The sequence below is a fragment of the Nomia melanderi genome, chromosome 3 (assembly GCF_051020985.1).
Source record: "Nomia melanderi isolate GNS246 chromosome 3, iyNomMela1, whole genome shotgun sequence".
Classification (NCBI taxonomy): Eukaryota; Metazoa; Arthropoda; class Insecta; order Hymenoptera; family Halictidae; genus Nomia; species Nomia melanderi.
In genome coordinates, this window is record NC_135001.1 from 16,096,879 (window position 1) to 16,119,563 (window position 22,685).

Below are 22,685 nucleotides of genomic sequence, written 5' to 3' on the forward strand. Positions count from 1 at the left end.
TAAATAAAAAGAAGACTGTTATACATGCCGGTTATTATTGGAATTTAACATTCAATAAAAATGACTCTTACGAACGTCAGTCAAGAATTCCATCACGAATAATTTGTACACAGTGAGTGTAATAATAAAAAAAATATATATATAGTAAAATTTAACACCAGAACTACCAAGCGGTAAAATCGTATAACACGTATTACCGTATACAAATTACAAAAATGTATTTGTTAAAATTTCTACAGAATTATATTTTAGATTGCACATTAGTGAATCAGTTTACCGAAAAATTTTTCAGAAATACCTCTGTATCTTTAAATTGTAAAGACAAAAATTCAAGATGGGTCATTTTGATCTGTCTGATAGTTTTAGTGTTAACATTCTGGTGTTGGAAATCCCTGTCGGTACATTGCACTTCGCGGTGTTATTATATTTTGGTAATAGTATCTATACTAGAGCTTCCATTTATGACTTCTGTACGAATAGAAACTACTTTATCATATCGTGAAGCCATTTCATGCTTTTTTCAAAATAAACTGAGAAATATTCGTAAAAATTGGCACATAACAGGTTTCTGGCTCGATTCGAAACTCGTTTACATGTACCTAAATGTTCATATTATTTTTAACATACTATTTAAAATACCATGTGTGTAAAAGTGCATCTAATCGTTTTACACTAAAAACTTTTATATAGCCTTTATGGCTAGTGTATGAATGATTAAACAATTCGAGGACTTGATTTAGTTTTCAAAATGATGTTTCTCAAAAATTGGTAACACCGGAGAAAAACAGATCTCAGGTTTGTATTTACCATAGAAAAATGTCTACGAAAGTATCTTACCAAACACTGAAGTACATAAAAAAAGTTGAACTTTATTAAGCAATGTTGCTTACTTGTGTCCTGCGGCTGTTTTCAATATTAGTTACCAAAGAATAGTTCTAAATTGATTAAATAAAGTTTCAAAACCAAATATTTGCTTTCACTCTTTAGGGTAAACCTTGATTACCATTCGAAAAATAAAAAACACTCAGATGTTCGTGCGAAAAAAGTTAATGTATTATAAAGAATTTTTAAGGTACAGGTTCAGTGTATCTTGGTATGAAAACCAAGTCGATCTAGGAACTTTAGGGTCCCTAGGAACGCGAGGAATGTATTTCATGTCTCATATAACGCCGTGAGAGCTTGGCATACGCAAGCGACGCGTTACCCGTACCAGTCGATGACTAAGCCCGGGAGTTATTTTTACCAGCTTCTCGTGGACAAACAAGGCATATCATTCTCAAAAACTAGGTCTACGATTTGACAATAAAATAATTCCATTGCTCGTCACCCGTAAATTCCTTCGAAGGAACAAGCTGCGCGAACCGATGTCCTATCAGTTCTTTCGACGACCGAAAATGGTCCGCAAGATTTTCCGCATTCTGCTGAATATACCTTTCTTCCTCAACTTTTCGGGTTTCGTGCTGGAAATTCTTTTGTTTTTTTCGCACGCGATATCTGGCGAGGAAACAGCGTGGGCTGATAGAGACGAGAGTGCTATTTCTTCTATGGCTACATCCTCCAAGTACGTGTTTGTAAATGGCGTCGAATGCGCAAGGGACAACGATGCTAACTCTTCATGAACGAAATCGGAGGTGTCGTTGTTCTTGAAGTTACTTGTTGATGGGAGATCGGTGGTACTTTGGTTTCCTTCGTTCACTTCGTTTGCAGACGCAACAGCTTCCGTATTAATCGACTCGGATTCGATTTCTTCCGCGACACCGGCTTCCTCTTGCGTTTCCAGTTCTTCTATCATTCGATGCAACACGGTACCAGATATTCTAGCTACGTCGTTTGATTCGCAATTTTCTCCGACGTTTGGAGTACACGTCGGTTCCGATGGGGTTTCGATAATTGCATTATGCGTTATTTGGTTCACGTCACCTTGCCCCTGAATGATTGGTATTTCTGCGGTCTTGGTTCGTTCCGTTGTTGAAATACTGCAGTCGATATTGTGTGCAACGTGCTTTACCTATAGAAGATACAAGAATTGTGTGGGCAATAGACTGTAGCACAGTTGATTTATTTTTGTATGAAATAGAAAATATAATTTCTTTTCTGTTTTGTTTTCTTAAACTAAATTGTGAATCATTCTAATGATTTGTTTTTATTATACATGTAAATTTAAAAATAGGGAGAACGATATTTATTCTTGGAAACAATCGCGTAGAATAATAAATTTGACAAAAATTCAAGCTTGTATGTGTTTGCTTTAGTTAACTTATTTTCATCGTATGAAGATATAAAAAATGTGCACGTATTACGAAATTTTGTTTAATTGAAAATAAATAAATGGCCGAATTATAAGATAGAGATTAATGTACTGAATTTAAAATGAAACAAGTTTGGTTACAGTATTAGATTTAAGTAAAATAAAAACTTTCATTATATTGTATTAAACTTCTTAATGTTTTAAGTTGGTACTAAAATTGTATTAATATAAATATAATTTCTATTATATCGACTGATCAAAATAGAAAATAGTGAAAATTATGTTACTTGTCTTTGATAATTTATAATTTGTCTATTTTAAAAGATGGAATTTTGTTTCAATCATAATTATTCTTATAACAAATAAAATGAATATTGATTTTCGTCACATTATCGAAAATGAAGAACTCCATGGGTGCTACAATAGGAAACAACAAACAATATATTTTAAAATATTCTAATAATACTAAAAATACAAAAAGTCATATGTAAAATGTTTGTATATGTACTTTCATTAAATTTTGAGAAATACATTCCAATTTTTAATTTAAAAAGTGCTTCAGAATTAAAAGACCTTCTTAATCTGAATTGAATTGAAAATTGAATTCTTTTAGATACTCAGAAATATTTCGAATTAAAAACATTAATATGATTTTCACTTTTTACCTGCTTCTCTAAATCAGTCAAAAGAGATGGCACAGAAGGAGAATCTCCAATGCGCAAGTTACGCAATCCACGTACCATCATTTCAATACGTTCCACGGTTTCGTGTTCGATGAGACCAGTGCACGAGTGATCGTGCATATTCGTTGTCGACTGCGTTTCAATATTAGTTAATTCATCTTCGTTCTCCAAACGAAATTTTTCTGGTATAAATGAAACTTTGTCCAATAAATATTAAAATCACACCTATATTAAAACTAATCTAATTTCGTAACAAAAAAAAAAACTTAATTTAATAATATTTCCGAATATCCAAAGCAACAATTTCCATTGTAAATGGAAATGTAATGATTCCAATGAATGTATAAAACGTTCATACGATAAAAATGAGCGATACTTTGTTGAAACGTTATTTCTATACAGTAATAATTAGTTTACCATTGTCATCGTCCATAATGTTGAAAGCTTCCTCCATTATCTTATTAATTAGACTTTTCGCAAATGCCTCAATCATTATTTGAGGCATCCTCACCTTGGTAAGAATCTGAAGTTACTGCTGCCAGTACGTATTAAACGATTGCCTTATGTCTTTTTATGTGTCATTGGTAAATATACGATTACTTCATACCTTTATCGTAAACCATTGAAGTAGGTTATTGGTGATTTACAAATTAGTATGTTTATAAAAATAGAATATATGTGGTTGAACATAAGTCGTTATAAACTAGTATGACTACACGATATTTTCAAAATACTTGAAAAAGTCAATTATTGGATCGTAAGATGCAAAAATATTTAATAACGAAACTTTGAAATCTTTCCATTTGTTCATATTTATTATTATAACCCTTTCACGCGAAATACTCGTTATGAGAATAATTCGATAGGATTTTTAGGCACATTCACACGTCAACTACTTTTTTTTCTAATTTCGAAGACAGAATGTCCTGGATACTGAGTGTATGTGTAAACAAACTCTTAATTTATATCAGTACTGTTTAACCGTCATCTGTTAACGAAATTACGAGTAAATGTAATATAAATATGGAAGAATATCTATGCACAATGAATCATGGTAAAGTGACTTTAAAGAAACTTTTAGATAGTTTCGGAAACTTTGGCCTGAAAACTGTCATTCATCGTTGAAAATTAATTACTGCTGATACATTACCATTTCGAATGACTTTCCAAGTATTCTACCTGAAAGCTGCTATCAGTTAAACAAACAATTTATTCTCATAGTTAACCTGTACAAATGTCTGGCGCATTCAAGTAACAGTGAAATTGCCGACATGAAAATGGCTACGCATACATTTTAATAGAACAGTTACCGGAATCCTTCCAGTGGAATAATAAACAATAACAACAATGATTTGTAAATCATAAAATTAACCTGCAATGGAGAATCTGACAAGAGTTGTATCTTTTGTATCTTCTTATTAATTTATTAGAGACCTACATTAAAATAGCTTTCTCTTCGAAAAATGGATGGAAGTAAATACGTTGAAGTAACTATCACCGATCCTGACGTCGAAGTTCCAGTATCCGACACTCAACATATACATTCCGCCTTAAGCACGATTCAAGAATACGACAATTCGAACATTCCTCAATTATCTCTCGTAAATTTATTCCCAGGACACGTTCAGAACTCCAAAAGTTTCAAATCTGATGACATATTTTCTAAATCATCCGAAGAGAACAAAATTTCAATTCAACCATTTGACATTGATCTGCTTTTGAGGTACTACGCGTGCAATTCGAGTATGGAGAAATCGATAAACAAAATGTTCGAAGCGACAGGAGACAGAGGTGTACGTTATTCGCGTGATCTATTTACTAATCAAGTATGCAAAGACGTAGATCGAGGCTCATTAGTGGAATTGGGCGCAGTTTATAGAGTGTTCAATCTACTTCAACGAGAGTCTTTCGGAAATATTTTATCGTTCGTCACTCCGTTCCGTGACGCCGCAATCAAGTTACAATCTCTGTTGAGGAGATACAGTAACAATGAACTGGAACAGATTTTCGCGAGCGATCCGTCAATAAAAATCTGCAAGTATTGCGGGGTAATCAGTTGCTCGAATAAAACAAGCGAATCGATCGGATCGCGGCGATCGCCGCCTAGAACATCTTACTTTTTGAATACGCAGACCCTTTCAGACAACACGAACAGAAACAACGGCTCGGAATTATGCAGAGCTACAGAGAAGTTCGATACACAGAAACCGTTATCAACGAAGCGTATCGGGAAGTATTACAACTCGCGAAAGAATATAACTTCTGGTTACAAACGGCTCGATAACCGAAGAAGCGATAACTCGACTGACAGGAGTTCAACCGATAAACATGACGACAAAATTCCTTCTCAACAAGTTGAAATTATGATCGCTGAACGCGAGGATGTTGCAGATACAGCGAAGTCTGTGCAAAATGTGGCGAGCGAACAAATTTCAGAGAACAAGAAGACTTTACGAAACCAAATGAGTAGTTTACAAAGATCAGAACCATCGTCCATTAAAGCAGAAAAATTTACAGTGGAAAATTGTAATGTGGCTGATGACACAGAGAAAAAGTTGAATGAAAACGATGCGATGGTTGCTCGCGTTGCTGACGTGACAACCTCAGTTTACGCTGAATTGTTCAAACTGCACAATAATAAGGACTTGACTTCACTTGTCGATGATAGTGTGTCACGTAAAAAGCGAACACACGAACCAGTGATAAGAAGCCAGCGAAGCATCGATGAAACTAGTGAAAAATTCGTGAAAGATATTTTATATGAACAGTCGGGAACAGATGACTCTAATTTCAAAATTGACAAGCAGCATAAAAATATTCAGGGTGCGAAAGATTCTCACGAAGTTGATTCAATCATTAATACAATGACGTATTTGGCACACAGTCGTCTCGGTTCGGCAGACACGAAACAAGACGAATTCGTTTCGCAACTGAATGACAGAGCTCGGATAAAGTCTAGAGCCTCTAACAATAGACGTCGCTTTATTTTACATGCCAGTCGGGATTGTAATCCGCAATTAGATTCAGCGTTTGATATGCACAACGAATTGAAAAATTCGGGTGGCGGCGTGCGTGGAAATAAATGCGAAAATTTCGAACATCTCTCTAGAAGCAATGAACAGTCAACGAGTCTTAGTTGTTTAATGGAAGATGATTCCCTAGAAAATATTTCCAGAGCATTCAGTCCGCCAGTAAACTCGGATCAAAGCGTCAGTTCCTCTTCCGCGGAGAACATGATACGTGAATGGATGAAATGTCCGCGAACGAAAAGCGAAAGCAGTTCCCGCATTGATAATTGCGGAATAACGGTCAGTTCAACGCCTCTTATAATTGGATTAGACGTTAAACTGCAAACACCGGGTACCAATGATAAATGCGTGTATTGTACGCAGACTTCCATTGACAAACATGTTCTTCAACACAAAGATTCAACTGGCACAAGGGTAAAAGATGCATTATTATCTTCAAACGTTCAAAAAGACAATGAGCTTTCAACTGCACAGGTGTCACAAGTAACCAGTGAGAATTCAAGGCACGACATCAGTCAGGATTCAATAAGCGACAATGTGAAGAAGAGAAGGTCTAAAGGAAGCCTCGGAAGTAAAAAGTTCAGTATAAAGCAGATACTAGGATCCTTGAAACCGATGAAGCTCAAGCAGAGCAAGACGAACTCGAAATTTTCGACACTGTCTGAAAAAAATTCATCGAATGGTTCCATTAAAAACGTCACACGGCGCATCAGTTACAACGAATCGTTCTTGAAGAGTTTGATCAAGGACGATGAAGAATGCGACGAGGTTGCTGATACTTTACTACTGTATCGCAAGATCCTCGAAGGCACGGAAGAAATGGACTGGGAGGATTTCCAGCGATTCATTGAGAAATTACACTCCAGTCAGAAGGATCTCTGGCGCGACATTTGCAGCGCCATTAATAACGAAGCGAAAAGGTTGGCCGATAAGGGCGACGGCACGACGGAAGTGTGTATAGAAATCAGTTCCGTTCACTGCAAAGGGACAAAGCAAGGGGAAAGATCGTGCGGCAACGAGATCGTGTTCGAGATGGACATGACGCTCGGAGACCTCGAGAGGTTTCTTGATAGGAAGCTGGCTTCTACTAAGAAAAGGCAACTTGACACCTTCCGGAGAGCCAGTGAAGTTATTAGAGTTCGAAATGATGACGTTTGTGATACTAAAGTGGTCTCCAATCAAGCTGAGTAGTCTGTGCTCCTTTCTAGTCACTTTACGTGTATGTAATTTGAATTTTTCTTCTTTATGTCTCTGTCGTCTTATGTTTGAGTTACTCACTACTAAAAGCGATTAACTGCGTTTGAATATTTTTTAATTTCATTTGTCGTAACGTCGATGGCTTTATGTGTATAGTTTCATAAAGTTTGTTTTTCGGTGTTTAGGGTTAGTCATTTTGTCAACTGTATGACTCATTTGTTACTCTGCTTTTTTTGTAAGAAAGTCTCTAATTTTGAATATGTCGAAATTGTTTTATTGCTTGAGGTTTTTTTCTGGTCTATAAATATTTCTTAAGCTACTCTTGGAATTTTTTTAAAGAATTTGATAAATATATATACTTAAATTTATAAATTTATAAATAGATTTATAAAGGAATTGATTATAATAATACAATATAATATAATACAATATTACACCATATATAGTACAATATATTTATAATAATAAATTTATTATCATTAATATATTTATTTATTTATTATGTATAGATATAATTTATTTGTATACTACTATTCACGTACACATTTATTATTTTATATATACATATAAACAGTTTTACAATGCCAAGTTATTCGTCATTGTCAATTGCAGCAATTATGGAATTCCTCGTCATTAGAGATGTGTCAAAGATTTGTCACACTTCCTTTGGTTAAAAGTCAATAAATCAATAACAGTTCTATTCTTCACAAGTCATTTATAATGTTGATATTGAAATATCATCGTTCTATAAAAGAATCTGCTAAAATTACATACAATTAAAGCGCTCGTTAGCTGATCTTACTGTATATTTCTATTTTGACAATTCATTTAAAGTACACTGGTTAATTTTAACTTTTAGTGAAATTAATACTAACATGAAATTTAGTTTGGTGTACAGTGACATGATGATACTTTCAATGACACAGATAAATGAAACGCAGTAAATAATATAACCAAGTCGATAAAAGACCAAGTGTGACAGTGCTAAGTTTAGATGTACATGAATATAGGAAGGAGGAAATCTACTATACCATTATAATCTATCCTATTGAGTCGAAAGCACGACAAATGCTCGCATATCCGAAGAATTTTTTAATTTATGTCTCTCAGGAACGAACATAGCAACAAGAAATCGTTATTCCATAGTTAAATGCTAATACAGTAAACTCATATCATGTTAAAATCAAGTAATGTAAGTTAAGCTATACAATAAAGATTTCTTGTTGCTAAGTTTTGCTCACATGGTAATGTGATTGGTAATTTCCTCCAATAAATATATAATAATTACTCTATTAACGAAAATGCAGAGACTCTTCACCAGAGAATGCCGGTAGCAGACTGTATTTACACCCGACGAGCCAGGAAGCGAGAATCCTTGTATCAAGACTACGGTTGCCAAAATATTAGGGCAGATACAGTGAACATTGAATAATTGAGACACTCAACAGGACCGGATGGTTGCAATTATGAACAGGTAGAATCGAATTGATCCCAGGGAACGAAGATTTTAGCATGGCGAACATAGAAGAAGACAAAGTTAGTGAAGGAAAAAGAAAGACTGAGAGTCGAAGCGTTCGGCAACATTAAAGGCTCGCGATGAGCTTTTTGATTTTTGATTTTTGACTTTTGACGAATGAAACTTTCACCATCGTGTTTGTTATGTTTTTCTGATTAAAATAACACTAAACGCGATAGAATTACGATCGTAATTGCTTGTATAATATGCGATTGAAATTTTGAATATAGAAAAGGACTGCGAATAGGAAAGAAAATACCGTTGAAACAGTCGGATCATGTTACACGCTTCAACCGCGATCGGTTGTCGAGCACTGTGGTGTGTTGAAAATAACTGGGTAGGAATGACAACGTTTCAATTATCCAATGTTCACTGCATTTTCATTTGGTACAGCAGTTTTTAGACTTACTTTGGGAATTTGTTTTTTAATCTGGTTGCTAGTTTTTGTTGATTACTTACACATAAGTTTACTAATATCTGAACTATATTATGAATTTCTTTTAAGTCAAAATATGAGAAAGTTTAGGAATTACACGTTTTTAAATAAAGTCATTTTCAAAGATCATGTCTCAATGGTTGTTACAATTCCGGCTGTTGTATTGAATGGAAACAAGAAGACTGTGATTGTACTTATTATTAATGTGGTTATAGCCCCTAATGAACTAAAATATCTTGTTCCAAGAAAGAGTAGCAATTTATAGTTCAAGTTGCCATTTTTTAGTCACTTTTTTCTTGTTTTTAGCATAATAAAGAATTACGTATCTTGTATTTCTTTACGTGAATAATTTATAAATTTTGTTATATTATTCCTGGCACAAAGTGTCTGAACATATATGTTTACTTATTTGTAAAATAAAGAATTAAACATTGAGCACCGATTCGTGGAAACGATCGATCGCCAGCAAACATTGAAGTTTTCCGAGAAACCCTATAGTTATTTCCTCCTTTCGCGGTATTAAAAATGACCCAATTCTTTATCATATATTTATATACACGTGTATGTTATTATTTTTATATCTTATAAAGAATAACGAAGCAGAACTAAAGAATATTTCATTAATATCCCTTTCGGAAATTGTCAATGTTTCTATTCTGTTTCACTGATACACGTACAATATAATTTTTTTTAAGTTGTACATTTATATAATTCGAATTTTAACATAATCAATAGAAATCATTTGTTGCATTCTTTTCAGAACAATGGCGACTACGTGTATACTTACATTGCATATATGTTTGAAATTAGAAGGACGTGGGAGGAGAGATTAATCAGAACATGTATTTACATAAGTCATTACACTAATCAAGGTCAGCACAGATTGCTAAAAAGTAATGTTATAATTTGTACAACTTCGACAATGAAATCTAAATGTGTTGAATTCACAGGTTCCACAAATTTATTTGAATATATGTACCTTCAGAGGTTACGTTCGCAATTTTAATCGAATACACTCTGCCAGCTGCAGCATTACAAATAGACCGTTGAATTTTATGCAAAATTTCAGGAAGATGTTCAAGAAAAGAAGAATGAAGTGGAAATTAACTTGGTCTCTTAAAATTTTAATTAGTCAAAAGTAGGATAACTGAATTCTTAAACTTATATTTGTCATAAATGTATGAAAACCGCAGTTTAATTACAAGTTTATATTTTCCGTGTAAGAATCCCTTGATAACAATATAATACCTACACTGGACTGCATTAAACAAGAAGTGGAAAGTATGACTGCGAAAACGTATATATTTCGATTACGAATTTTTATGTAAATTTACATGTACATACAGATTATTTCTAATAAACCGCAATAAGAGAGAGCATATTGTATAGAAACTTTTTATTCTATTTCATACTCATTTCTGTTGTATACACATAAAATCTGTAGTTACGTCTTATTGTGTCAGAGGACCTTGTTAACAATAAGATACATTGGATCATCGAGTATCGCAGTATTCCGGAAAAGTGAAAGGTAGGTTTAACAAAGAAATAGATTGCTAAAGTTATATCTAAGTTAGACATTTCTAAAAAAATCACTCAGAGTCATTAGCACGTTTTCTTGCGTTTCCCACCCTTACGTTAGTCACAAACATATAAAACCCGTAATTTAATTGCCAGGTTGTGTTTGATCGTGCGAGAGGCCCTTGATAACAATAAGATACGTCGGACCATTGTGGTTTATAATATTCCAAGAAGACAAGAGATAGGTTTGTTATATAAATAAATATGACACGATACGTATAGATTGTTACATACAAACTACAATAAAAGAAAAGTAAATTTCATAGAACGTAGCATGTTCCCTAGCGTTTCCCACCTTGAAATTTATCGTAAATACCTTAAATCCACAATTCAATTACCAGATTATGTTTGATCGTGCAATAGGCTCTCGATAACAATAAGATACACCGGATCATCGTGCTTTGCAGTATTCCGAGAAAGTAAAAGGTAGGTTTGGCGGATAAGTAGGTTGGTAGGGATGCGTTGTGGAAAGGGTGGGTCGCCCCTGGCAGCGTGGTGGTGGTGGTCCAGCGAGCAGATTCCTGGGCTGATCGATGGAACGACCGGCGCATTGGATTTTCCGAGAGTAGCGCGCGCATTCCCATCCTTTCCAACAGCATTACGTTCGTTGTGTCTTTCAGTTACTCACGATCCTGCCGCGGTGGTGCATCCGCCGTACGGCGAGTGCATACCGAGCTACGCAGAACGATGCAACTGTGTCACTAGGCCGAGTGGCACGTGATCCTGTCCTTGCACGGTGCTGCTTTCATCTTCTTGCATCTTCCACGAAGTTCCGTACGAGTACATCGAAAATCGAATCTACGAAATCACCCGGCGATCCTTGATCCGTACGCGAACGAAAATCTCGAGAACCAAAATATCCTCGCTGAATTTCGTCCCTCGAATGTTTAGCCGAAACTCTAGTTAAGCGAAAGTGAAGGTACGTAAGACCCCGGCGAAGAACCCGTTCAACGATTCAATGGGAAATCGTTTGTCACAACAGTGACGGGAAATTGATTTATTGGGTGACAGGGTCAGGTGATCGACGCGTGTGTGCTCCGACATAAAAACACCGGCTGGTGTTAAGAAGTGAACCGAAGTGCGTTTACTATTGTTAGGCGAAACACGTGGCGACGGGAACGTTTAACTGATTGATCATCCTCGTCCGATCTTATGGTGGGATTTTCTTGTTCACCTTTCCTTCTTCGAATGCGCCTGCATCTCCGTTGTGTAATGTAAATGTTACGAATTATTGTAGATACTTATACTGGGAATATGGATAAACGACGATCCGTCGACGGGAACCTACAGGAACATGCTTTGCCCATTCCGGTTCAGATGTTCCTTTGGCAACAGTTGAGGTACTATTTTTGCTTGGAACGATGCATTCGATTTTGTGGTATCGGGTATTTTAAATAGTTTTCTTGGGGAAATCGTATATCCTGCTTAAAAGATTGTATATTCTTTTTCGAATTTCTGGATTTCCAGCTCGAGCGTTGTTGTTAATATGGACGTTTACGAAGATATACATATTTGAGATTCAATTTGTAGAAATTAGAGTCGTTCGAAAACTGTATTGGCGATGAAGGCATTGTCAGGTTTGAAACAAAATGAAAATGTTGCTTTTTAGAGGAATTGTAAATACGTAAAATCCGCAGTTCAGTTAAAGTAACAGCAAAACTAATTTGGTTATTTTCTTAATTCTACATTCGCGAGGTTGGTATGTAACGATACCTACTATATTAAAAGTACCCTTATGTGTCGCGAATTTTCAAGAATGTTTCGAGACTTCTATAATTGATGTCGTTAATTACTTACGTAATCATTGGCTGAAGAATAATTTTTTACGTGCAACCCGCGAGAGGATATAAATAGACCCCTTTTCAAATAGCAGGTTTTTCCTATATTTATCACATCTCTTTGATGTTTATTAAAAGTATTTCTAAAAAGTTTATCGATTAGAATATATCATGATTTTAGAGGTTAAATTGAAAATTAAAATGTAAAACGCTGGGAAACGTGATCAACGCTGTGTCACTTAAACTAAGATTTTATTTGATATTTATCTTGACATATGCAGTTAAATTTCAAGTAGAACAATGTTATCGGAAATAATTTCATATAGACTTCGAAAAACTACAACTAAGATGCATTTTAATAATTATCTATTCCGCATAATTAGTATATATATACGTAGTAATTTGCAATACAATTATATCTTTTATTCATTTTAAACGAAAACAGATTTATATATTAATCAATACATATATTGTACTGTCAGTTCTTTAGAGTCGATTTCATTGTTGTCTTTATATTTATAGGCCGTTTATACGTTCGAAATTAGGCAAGCTGCACGAGGCAATATGCACGGTAAGAACATACACTCATTCATGCATACATATTACCTCAGTTGCAAAAGAATGAAAAGAAATGAATGTGTGAGTGTATGGAGTATATGAAAAATAATATCTGTAGTGCATAATTTATTTTTATGGAGCAATTGAACTTTATTTTCAAATGTCTGAAGGAAATATGATTGCTTATATAAAAGCACTCGTGTTGTCTATAAAACTTCATAATACAAGAGCCAATGTTTCCAGAAATTTTTCGTTTCTTGAAAGTATATTTAACTTATCACACAAGATATATGTATTTAAATATATCTACATATATATTTACATATGATTTACAAGCTATATTACTAAGAACAACTGAAGTTTGCTTGGAGAGGTATGTCTTATTTTTACAAAAATATATCAACATTTTATACGAACTATTATATTACTCCAACAAATTTAAGTGGTATGAATGGTTACATTGTGAACAAATTTTTATGTAACACACTTAGCACAATCGACGTCAAATTATAAGAAGAAGTTTACAATCGTAATAAGGATTCTCTTCGACAAAAATAAAAGGAGATAAGTTTATAAACTGCAAAGCTTAAAATTATTGTGGTAAAAATGTTTTGTGTGGATGGTAAATTTGCGTTAATTTTTGTTTAAAGAACGTGTTCAAGCTTTTGCATTCATGAAATCTAATACCAGAATTATTTAACATTATCGAAATAAATAATTAGAAAAGCAAAGTTAAAATATAAAAAGAAATTAATTTAATTTTTAAATAATATTGATGATAACTTGACCATTTGATTTTAATTATATTTGCCCTTGGAATAACGTATAGATCGATTTAATATTAACATTTTACAAAATTATAATTAATTGTACACAATTTTAATATAACTGTTTCTTAGACAATGCACAAGGGTTAACTATTTGAAAATACACAAAGAGATTTCATGCTGTGCAAAATTCCTTACCAACTGTGTCCCATCAATCCATTGTTTTCCAATACCTACCCCACCTGCACTAACAAAGTAACCTCCTCTGCGCTGCCGCCTCCACGTGTCATCTGCAGTTCTGTCAACATACGCCAGGCCATCATGTAAGTCCGCTATGCTTGACACTTGCCTGTTCCCATGCTTGCAAATTTATTCTTCAATTATTCTGGGCAAATTAGAAATATTTTACTACTTGTAGAAAATATGATCTACCAATGCTTTTTTGCATGTTATGATAAGATTAATGAAACATGTAGAGTGTTTTCTTCATTTAGGTAAGGTAAACGTAAATATAAATATAAATATAAATATAAACATAAATATAAACATAAATATAAATATAAATATAAATATAAATATAAATATATATATGCTTAATATTTATACTAATTATTTTACTAAATATTTTCTATTGAATATGTATATTATATTTTATATAATTTAATATAATATTATATTAAACATATACATATATGTAATAATTAAATATATACAATATTTTATTACATATATGTATATATAATCTTACTTGATTAGTCGTTGCCTAATTAACCTTACATTAAAGAAGAAAGTGATTTTTCATGAAAATAAAAATTGGAAATGTTCAAGAAATTTCCTTCATATGATATAACGCTTCCGAAATAATCGAGTTAACAAATTTCAAGTACTCGTGTTACTGAGTAGAAGCCAGTTCATGCGCCTGTTTATGACTGATCGTTTCTACTTATAATTGTTGACGCACATCTATCGGACAAAGTTTCGAAATCGATTATCTTGGAAGCGAAGTATCTTATGATAAGCTTTACTTCTTTATATTTTTGACTTATTTTTTTATGTAAAATCACATCCTCTTAAATCTACATCATGATTTGGAAAACACCCAATGTAAACAAATGATACGATGAATTCTTATATTACTGTGAAAAACTAGTATTATTTTTCCTAGGAAATATTTATAATTTTTATTCTTAGTATTTATTTTTTAATTTCTTCAATTATATAAATATATTAACATTTTGCTGAATTTTCAACTAATAATGGTACGATCTTTTGTATTTTTTCCATATTTTACTATTAATAGGCTCTTCTGGATATAGGCATGGTTTTGAATGAAAACAATGAAACATTATAGATCAAAATAAAAGTTTCACAATTGTTTTAGCATCTGGCTTGGTAGTGATATGATATTATTACATACTTCCACTTCATTTATCATAGCAAATTGCACAATTTTTATATATATCAAATATACCTCGTTATAAAACGCCAGAAGTATGTTATACGCACATATTATACATCAGTTATTATATAATATATCTAGATGGAATGTTTATATTTCCTCATACGTAAATATTCCGGATACGAACTTCATGGCATGCACTACATAACAAAATTAGTAAAAAATTTAGAATAATATTTTCTCATAGGAGACTTCACTCCAGAGAAAATCAATGTATACAGTGCATCCATATGCATGCATTAACATTTGTCAGTAGAAATGGTAAATCATGGTCAGACATATCAGCCAAGATATTTCGATTCTTATTAAATACGTAGTACAGGCACTCGATAAATTTCCAAATGCGATTATCGCAAAAAGAAAACATTATATGAAAAATGTAATTCTATATTTTTTTACTTCTAATTAGTTTTTCTTATAGAATAATTGACTTTTTGATTGTACCACAATTTCAGAAACATCATACATATATATCGATCTATTGATCTTATTATGCAACAATATATGCCTGTAGTTTTGCATTTTACTATCGCTGCGAAATACTTTCTTTCCTCTTGCTCCTTTTTCTTATATTCTTACTACTGTAGAGTCTTTCTGCGACTACAATTTAGAAAATTGTGCGCTAATGATGATTATTTCAATTTCAATGCTTACGTAGGAGACAAAGGAAGCTTGTACGGTTAGTATTCTTTACATCCATACATTCAGACGTTTTTGAACTTGCGATTCTTAAAGGTGTTTATTAAACACATGTTTTTTTTTTATCAATGAATTTCTCTTCCACTTCAATTTCAATTATCCAGAAAAATGTGAAGTTAACATCATAAAACAATTTCAGTAATCATATAATCACAAGTTATGCGTACATGTTACTCAACTTCAAGGTTTAGTATTTCAAAAAGAATGACTTACATACTTATATTAATTAAAACATTATTATTTTGAACTTAAATTAATTTTATGTACAAAATTTGAGTCTACTAATGCCTAAAATAAATAAAAAACATTAATTATGTTATACATTGTATTTACATCTTTGCAATGAAGCATAAGAATACCGTAATTATTTGGAATCATAGTTATCTCACACATTTCAATGACGTTGAAATATTTTGTGAAGGTTATCATTCTGAACAACTCCTCCATGCCCCCAGTACCATATTTCATGGTCATCAAAATCGATGAGCTGACTGATTCCAAATAATTACCCGAAATACAATAACATATAGTAAATACCACGTGATAATTATTAAAATAGAACATTTGTACTTTTCATAATAGTGATGCAGATACAAAGTTTTTATCAATTCATAAAATCTTTTACAAAGGTCATTCCTTATACTTGAATATACTTTTATACTTTATATTCATTCTTTATGTAATATACTATACTAATGAAGTTATGTACCTGTATATTAGCAATTATCATTATTATGTTTTTTATTATATTCAGGGTGGTTTATGCAAGTTTTAAAAATCATAGCTTTGCTCTAGCAGAACTATTACTAAACAATATTAAGGGTGGCAATAAATAGTTTAGTAAGTATTATATTGGTAAAAACAGACATACTACTAAAACAATAATATAATTGATAAATTCAGACTTATGTAATATAGTATTCGTATTATAATATAGTACAAATATAGTATTCTATATAAATCATTCAACGTTTTTCCTTAATACTTTTTCTAATCATATTCCAACGTTTCTATGGACCACCTTGTATACAATACTTCATAACATACGTTCTTCCAATATACTATTTAACTGAAAATTCATTAACAGTCTCACTAAGATTTTCTTGATTTATTAATAATATTTCTCAAATCTCTCCGCTTTATTTTGACAGTCTCTCGAAAAGGTGTTGGTTCAAAATCTTCTCAATGATTTGACACCCAGCTTAAATCAGATATTGCGCACTGTGCCACGCTGGCATTTGATTCAAGCCGCTCTTCCCTACGTCCTCCATGCCACAGCTAATCATCTTCACAATAGGTAAGAATTTGGGTTTGTTGTGCTTTCCACTGGGTTGGCAAGAGAACTTTCATCCCTTTTCTCGTTAAATGTGGTATTACAATTCCGAAAAACATTAATTGCTTACATCTACAGTAATTCGGGGAGAGATGAATTATTTCTTTTCTCAGATAAACATGTAATTCTTCTTTCTTTCACTTTGGTTTTTCACTAAAATATACCCTAGCTGCATTCGCCTTGCGCTTAGCGAATACACACTTCATTTTTTTATTTTATCGCGCAGAACGAGAGATTTTTCAAACAATTAATGATTCCACAGTTAAGAAGTTAAAAGAATTATTATATCATAAATGTCATTGATATCTAACAAAAGAAATTGTCAATAACCGGAGAAAAATTGTTGTCCGACCTAGCGCATATGAAATGTTTTGTGTCTTTCTTGTAAATCGGTTCTATTAATCTTCAAGGAAAGATTTTCAAACTCTCGGCGCTTTGGAGACAACTCTTCTCTACATTCTTCACTGGATACTTCTCGATGCTGCTGAAGAATGTGCTGACAATGAGGCCGACACTGGGAATCCGTTTTATTACTTATTTTCTATACCCACCATGACAGTAAGTAGTGTTATTTATAAACTAATTCGTGAAGATTATAGTTGTCAAAAATAATTTTATTACAATACAATCATCATTTTCCATTTGTTTATTAACATATCAAATATTCATTACCTATAACCAAAATAACATTAATGAGTCTTAATGAAAATATAATTATTACATTTTACCGTGTTTTTAAAAAATGTTCAATTTTTTTGATACTGTATATATTCAATTAATTTTTTACTTCTCTCAGTTTTTCTATATTCTTATAAAGTTCTGTGTAAAATTAATATTTTCCTATCTTACGATTTGATTTAAGCGAACACGATATTCTATTTTATTTCAGTTAGTATGTACTTTATTGGTTTATTATTTATTACCAAATTATTTATTACGTTACAAATAAGTATGTAATTTACAGGTAATCAGTAAATTTTCATCGGGTTTTCATTTTTGTACAGCTATTCGTCTATCTCTTTGCACCACTGTGCAATCATTTGAAAGATATCGATTTTAAAACAAACTTACGGTTGGAGAATGGCTTGAAAATATGGACGGCCTTATGCGAGTGTCGACACCCAGATACACCTTGCTTTACCACTCATTGCCGAATTAAGCCACAAGCTCTGTGGAATCGGTCTTTCAAATCTTCCAAGCAACATCAGATCTCTGACGATGTATTTGTGGGAGGAAGTAAGTTAAACTTACATGAAATTATACTACTCAACGAATTTCTTAGTTTTTTATATACCTTTTTACTTGTATCTTTTCATATTAATTTTTTTTTGTATGAAATGTGATATCTAATAGCAGAATGTATAGATTGGTAATGATACAATGTAAAAGCCAGGAAGGAGTTTATTCTATTTGAGAAAAAGAAAAATTTAATATGAAAGATTTTAGTCCTCATTTTATTTCTTATTTTGAAGAAAATCGATTTTGAAAATTTATTATATTTATTATTAAGTTCGGGTGATGAAGATTTTCGAATTTATATTTTATGCGCGAATTTGTAAGAAAATGACGTATTAGTTATAGAAATACAGGATATATGTTGAGCATTGTAATTACTCTTTTTAAAATTAAACGGTCATTGTGAAATTTATATTTTTCAAACGAATCTGTTCTACAATTTTTAGATGTTGAAAGTCCACCCAGTGAATCGGTTAGTCAGTTTTCGGACCAAAGTGTTGAAAAAACTCTATCAACAAAACAACCAGATGATGATGTAAGTAAATCAGAAATCCTACTATTTCTTTATTTCTCGTAATAATGCAGTAGGAATTGATAATTGCGAAACAGTAAGAACAACATGAAACAATAACAACACAACAGAACATAATCATTTCTAAAAACGGAAACTCAGAGGAATATTAAAACGTCAGACAAATCAATTATGTCATAACCGAAAATTGTACCCAGAAATACATCTTTGAATATTCTCTTATTTACAATGTAGTGTATCATTTTCTAAAATGAAATAAATACTAAATCATTTAAAGTAATGTGTCACTGAAACTCATTTAACATTTAACTTAAGTTAAAATGTTGGTACTTGTTTAATATTTGAAGATTCATTATCAATCTCAGAATAAAATATTTTATTGCATAATATTCGTAATTTTCTTTCCAGAACACTTGGGTATCGTCACCGAAGGAGACTATATTTCCCGAAACTATTCCCGAAGAAAGTTCTGGTGCAGAGGATGAGCATGTGGTAAGTATTCGAGATAAACGATTTACAATCGACATGAAACACGTTGATCGATGAAGTAATAGAATATTTCTATCAGGTTATCTTCAGATTGCCATCGCTCAGTGAATCGGAAAAAGCACTCGACGGGGTAAAAAACAATTATAATTATGATATATATTTTGATATTTAATTATTACATAATGTTGATTTCTCTGTCGCGCGACAATTGTAACTTTTTCCTCGGTGTGAGTGGTTCCCCTGCTCCAATTATTGTTGTGTTGATTTTCATTGTATTTTAGTCATGCAATTTTTACATCACTTTAGGGTCAGACCAATATATTTCATGTAGCTATGGGTCAAACGAATGATTTCTCCAAATCAACATTAACGATAGAACAAGTCACGGCGATTTCGGGACTGGACACCTGCAAACAGTTTCAAGAAAAATCTATAAGCATAGGGTAAGTAGTTTATTTCTATCTTTAAACTCCTTTCATTTAGTAACGGGAAAATATGAGTTTATGAGATCGTTGCATCTTGAGATATAATCTAAGAATCCAAATGATTGAGTCTGTCGATAAACGAAACTTTGAACAATACAAATCACGAGAAATATTGACTCGATTAATCGAGGTTTTCCTGTATAAATACAATTTAAAAGACGCAAAGACTTTGTTTACGAGTTGATAAATAACCATTATTCGTTTAACAGAATTGCAGATAGAGATAAAGAAAAGACAGATAAGCATCATAAATCGGAGAAAGAAGCTCAAGATACGTCGAAAACGAAAGTATCGGGGACACAAAAAGTAGGTCCCAGTGATTCTAGTGCCGCAGGACTCACATGTAGTGTTGCCATTGATACGGACATCCGAGCTGCCACTTTTCTTGACGTAGCTGTTCTGAGGTGCCTTTTTGTTCCTCAATGGCAGGAGGAAGGAGTCCATTGGGCTCTACAATTTTTATATCATCGGTAATTATATTCGATCAATTATTTTTCTGTTTCTTATATCGTTTATTTTAACACTAGAACTACCGTACCAGTAAAAATGACTGGTTTCGGTTTCCTTGTTTCGCAATGATTGACATCTTAAATGCATTGAATATTTGAAACAATTTTGAAAATATCACTTGAATTTTATAACAAATATCGAAAGAAACTGAAAATAATCTATTGTTACAATTTTTATAGGGATTACATATCAATCATATTAGACGCTCGGTAGTTGTAGTGTTGAATTTAATTCGCAAAATAATTTAATGAATTATGATGAAATAATTGGTCAAATAATTGGTGTAAAATAAAAGTAAATAAGTCAAATGATTTGTCCTGGTGGAAAAAGAAACAACAGGAAAGAAAAAATTGAAAAACTGATTAAACCAACAATATAAGAATTGACATAAAGTTAATTTAAATGAAATTTTAATACTGGTCATATGGCCAGTCGCGGTACGTTTAGTGTTAATTATTATGACTCGCCAAGAAAAATTGAAATTTTAGAAACCAATAGTTATTGGAATTATGTTCTGCATTATTTTTGTATTTTTACGAAATTCGTAATAAGTTGAAACTAGAAACTTATTATTAAAACTGAAAAGTTCAACTTCTAAAATATAACATTACTTTGTACTTTTCAATTCTTGTCAAATCGTTGAGAGTTAACTATATTAACCGATACATCAAATTTATGTTTTACAATAAATAAATGAGCACACGTTATAGTATTCTCATAGGTTTTGGAATTCAAATAAATTACTTAACTTAAGAAATGTATTGAATTGATCAATTTATGCAGAAAATATACTGACCACACTTCTTCAATCACGAAAAACTATTTGCAATAGAAACAAACTGTTGCTTGTAAACTTTTTGTAAAAAGTTTTTCATTTCAAACGTTCCAAACAATTTAATACTGACTATCTACTTACGTTTTTCTTTTATTATATTATTACGTCGTTTTATGAATGAATTAATTTTCATCGTGAGGTCATAAGTAAAAATTGTTTCTCTTAAAGAATTACTGAATTTCTATGACAAAAGTTATTTATACAAACGATCTAACGAAATCAAATTTTACTGTATAAAACTGTTTAAAAGATAATAAAGCTAAATTCTTTTGTGACATTGTTGACATTATTTACATTGCATATTTTTTGATAAAATGTTTGCAGATTACGTATGATCAACGAAGAAACATCAGTCCAACAGATGCCACGTCGTCGTAGCAATTCCTTACCCATTCCAAAAATTGAGGTATCGATTTACCAGAGTCCTGAAAGTAAAAAGAAAGATGTGCCTAAAGATTTGATGGAAATACCAGAGGTTCGAGAAGTGTCTGTATTAACCGGTATGTATAAATATAAGTTTCTTTGATGCATCGAAACAAACAGTTCCTTTTGTTTTACGTAAAAATTTCATAGGTCATGAAAACGAGTCAAATCACACGAGACGAGCCAGTGAAAAGAAGAAAAGAATGAAAATGGCTGATCTAAAGGCATTTGTTGAAACAAAATTGTTATCCAAGTCAGAGAAGGCACTTGAGAAAATTGGTCAAGAGGAGCCGAAAATGCTGTTTGAACAGGTGATTAATCAGATTACTGATATTACTATTTGAATGCTTTTGTGATAATTGTGAATGAAGAATTTTATTCTATATTTATATCTCATGTTTCGTAGACAACGAATAATGGTCTAACATTTATATTTCCTTTTTCTTAAAAGTACTATGTTCTTAAAATCACGTATTTATAATTTAAGCAAATATTATTTATATTCTTTCAATTTCTAATATAGTATTAAACACATATCTATTAGTATAATCTAATGCAATTTTCGCACACGTTTACAGAGTGGGCTAAATAAAGAGAATTGTTCCCCTTAAATTAAGTGAGATATAAGATAATCATTTGATTCGCGGAATATTTTTATAGAGTGATTGCTAAGATTGTAAACGAAACCCTCTAATTTTTCTTTAATAGAATGATATATTTATTGTTTTTATTTGGATTACTATTGTCGAACTAAATACCATTTATTTGAAGCACATTTTTATATTGCATACTTAAAAAGTTATGGAGAAAAAACTTGACCTAAAAGAAAGTTTCTAGAAATCTCAAAAAACTTTAAACAAATGTGAATTAATCACATACATATATTATTTCAAA

The 22,685-nt window shown here is 32.1% G+C and overlaps 3 protein-coding genes across 14 annotated transcripts in view; 2 read left to right on the forward strand and 1 right to left on the reverse strand.

The window, feature by feature from the left end:
- Nucleotides 1-1,372: 1,372 nt before the first annotated feature.
- Nucleotides 1,373-3,436, reverse strand: LOC116429432 (uncharacterized). Its single transcript, XM_076365707.1, has 3 exons — nucleotides 3,349-3,436; nucleotides 2,914-3,113; nucleotides 1,373-2,008 (listed from the first exon to the last, which is right to left on the reverse strand). Exons 1-3 carry the CDS (start codon nucleotides 3,434-3,436, stop codon nucleotides 1,373-1,375), a joined length of 924 nt encoding a protein of 307 aa, XP_076221822.1.
- A 958-nt stretch (nucleotides 3,437-4,394) lies between these two features.
- On the forward strand, nucleotides 4,395-10,451 carry LOC116429425 (uncharacterized). The gene is made up of 4 exons (XM_031982367.2): nucleotides 4,395-4,722; nucleotides 4,759-7,179; nucleotides 9,870-9,981; nucleotides 10,060-10,451. The coding sequence occupies exons 1-2, from the start codon at nucleotides 4,395-4,397 to the stop codon at nucleotides 7,149-7,151; spliced, it is 2,721 nt and encodes a 906-aa protein (XP_031838227.2). The 3' UTR covers nucleotides 7,152-7,179; nucleotides 9,870-9,981; nucleotides 10,060-10,451.
- Nucleotides 10,452-11,286: 835 nt separating this feature from the next.
- The window catches only part of unc80 (unc80, NALCN channel complex subunit), a 59,394-nt gene continuing 47,995 nt past the window's right edge, over nucleotides 11,287-22,685 (forward strand). For 6 of the 12 annotated variants that reach the window (XM_031982423.2, XM_031982427.2, XM_031982424.2 and 3 more), the window contains exons 1-16: nucleotides 11,288-11,606; nucleotides 11,699-11,842; nucleotides 11,925-12,027; nucleotides 12,988-13,036; nucleotides 14,087-14,113; nucleotides 15,908-15,928; nucleotides 17,100-17,245; nucleotides 17,692-17,839; nucleotides 18,286-18,517; nucleotides 18,964-19,052; nucleotides 19,458-19,541; nucleotides 19,618-19,668; nucleotides 19,845-19,981; nucleotides 20,233-20,493; nucleotides 21,693-21,868; nucleotides 21,942-22,102. In XM_031982423.2, coding sequence (XP_031838283.1) covers nucleotides 11,942-12,027; nucleotides 12,988-13,036; nucleotides 14,087-14,113; nucleotides 15,908-15,928; nucleotides 17,100-17,245; nucleotides 17,692-17,839; nucleotides 18,286-18,517; nucleotides 18,964-19,052; nucleotides 19,458-19,541; nucleotides 19,618-19,668; nucleotides 19,845-19,981; nucleotides 20,233-20,493; nucleotides 21,693-21,868; nucleotides 21,942-22,102 — 1,668 coding nt within the window. In that variant the 5' untranslated portion in view covers nucleotides 11,288-11,606; nucleotides 11,699-11,842; nucleotides 11,925-11,941. Of the gene's footprint in view, nucleotides 11,607-11,698; nucleotides 11,843-11,924; nucleotides 12,028-12,987; nucleotides 13,037-14,086; nucleotides 14,114-15,907; nucleotides 15,929-17,099; nucleotides 17,246-17,691; nucleotides 17,840-18,285; nucleotides 18,518-18,963; nucleotides 19,053-19,457; nucleotides 19,542-19,617; nucleotides 19,669-19,844; nucleotides 19,982-20,232; nucleotides 20,494-21,692; nucleotides 21,869-21,941; nucleotides 22,103-22,685 lie in introns of all 12 variants that reach the window. The other 6 variants (XR_004235505.2, XM_031982432.2, XM_031982431.2 and 3 more) reach the window with 2 other exon arrangements.

What these genes read in the sequence shown, in the direction of transcription:
- LOC116429432 (XM_076365707.1), bottom strand. Translation starts at nt 3,436, where the DNA reads ATGCCTCAAATAATGATTGAGGCATTTGCGAAAAGTCTAATTAATAAG. An exon ending in CATTATGGACGATGACAATG is followed by an intron (nt 3,114 to 3,348) that starts GTAAACTAATTA and finishes CATTTATACCAG; the next exon opens with AAAAATTTCGTTTGGAGAAC. An exon ending in TGACTGATTTAGAGAAGCAG is followed by an intron (nt 2,009 to 2,913) that starts GTAAAAAGTGAA and finishes TATCTTCTATAG; the next exon opens with GTAAAGCACGTTGCACACAA.
- LOC116429425 (XM_031982367.2), top strand. Translation starts at nt 4,395, where the DNA reads ATGGATGGAAGTAAATACGTTGAAGTAACTATCACCGATCCTGACGTC. An exon ending in CGAAGCGACAGGAGACAGAG is followed by an intron (nt 4,723 to 4,758) that starts GTGTACGTTATT and finishes TTACTAATCAAG; the next exon opens with TATGCAAAGACGTAGATCGA.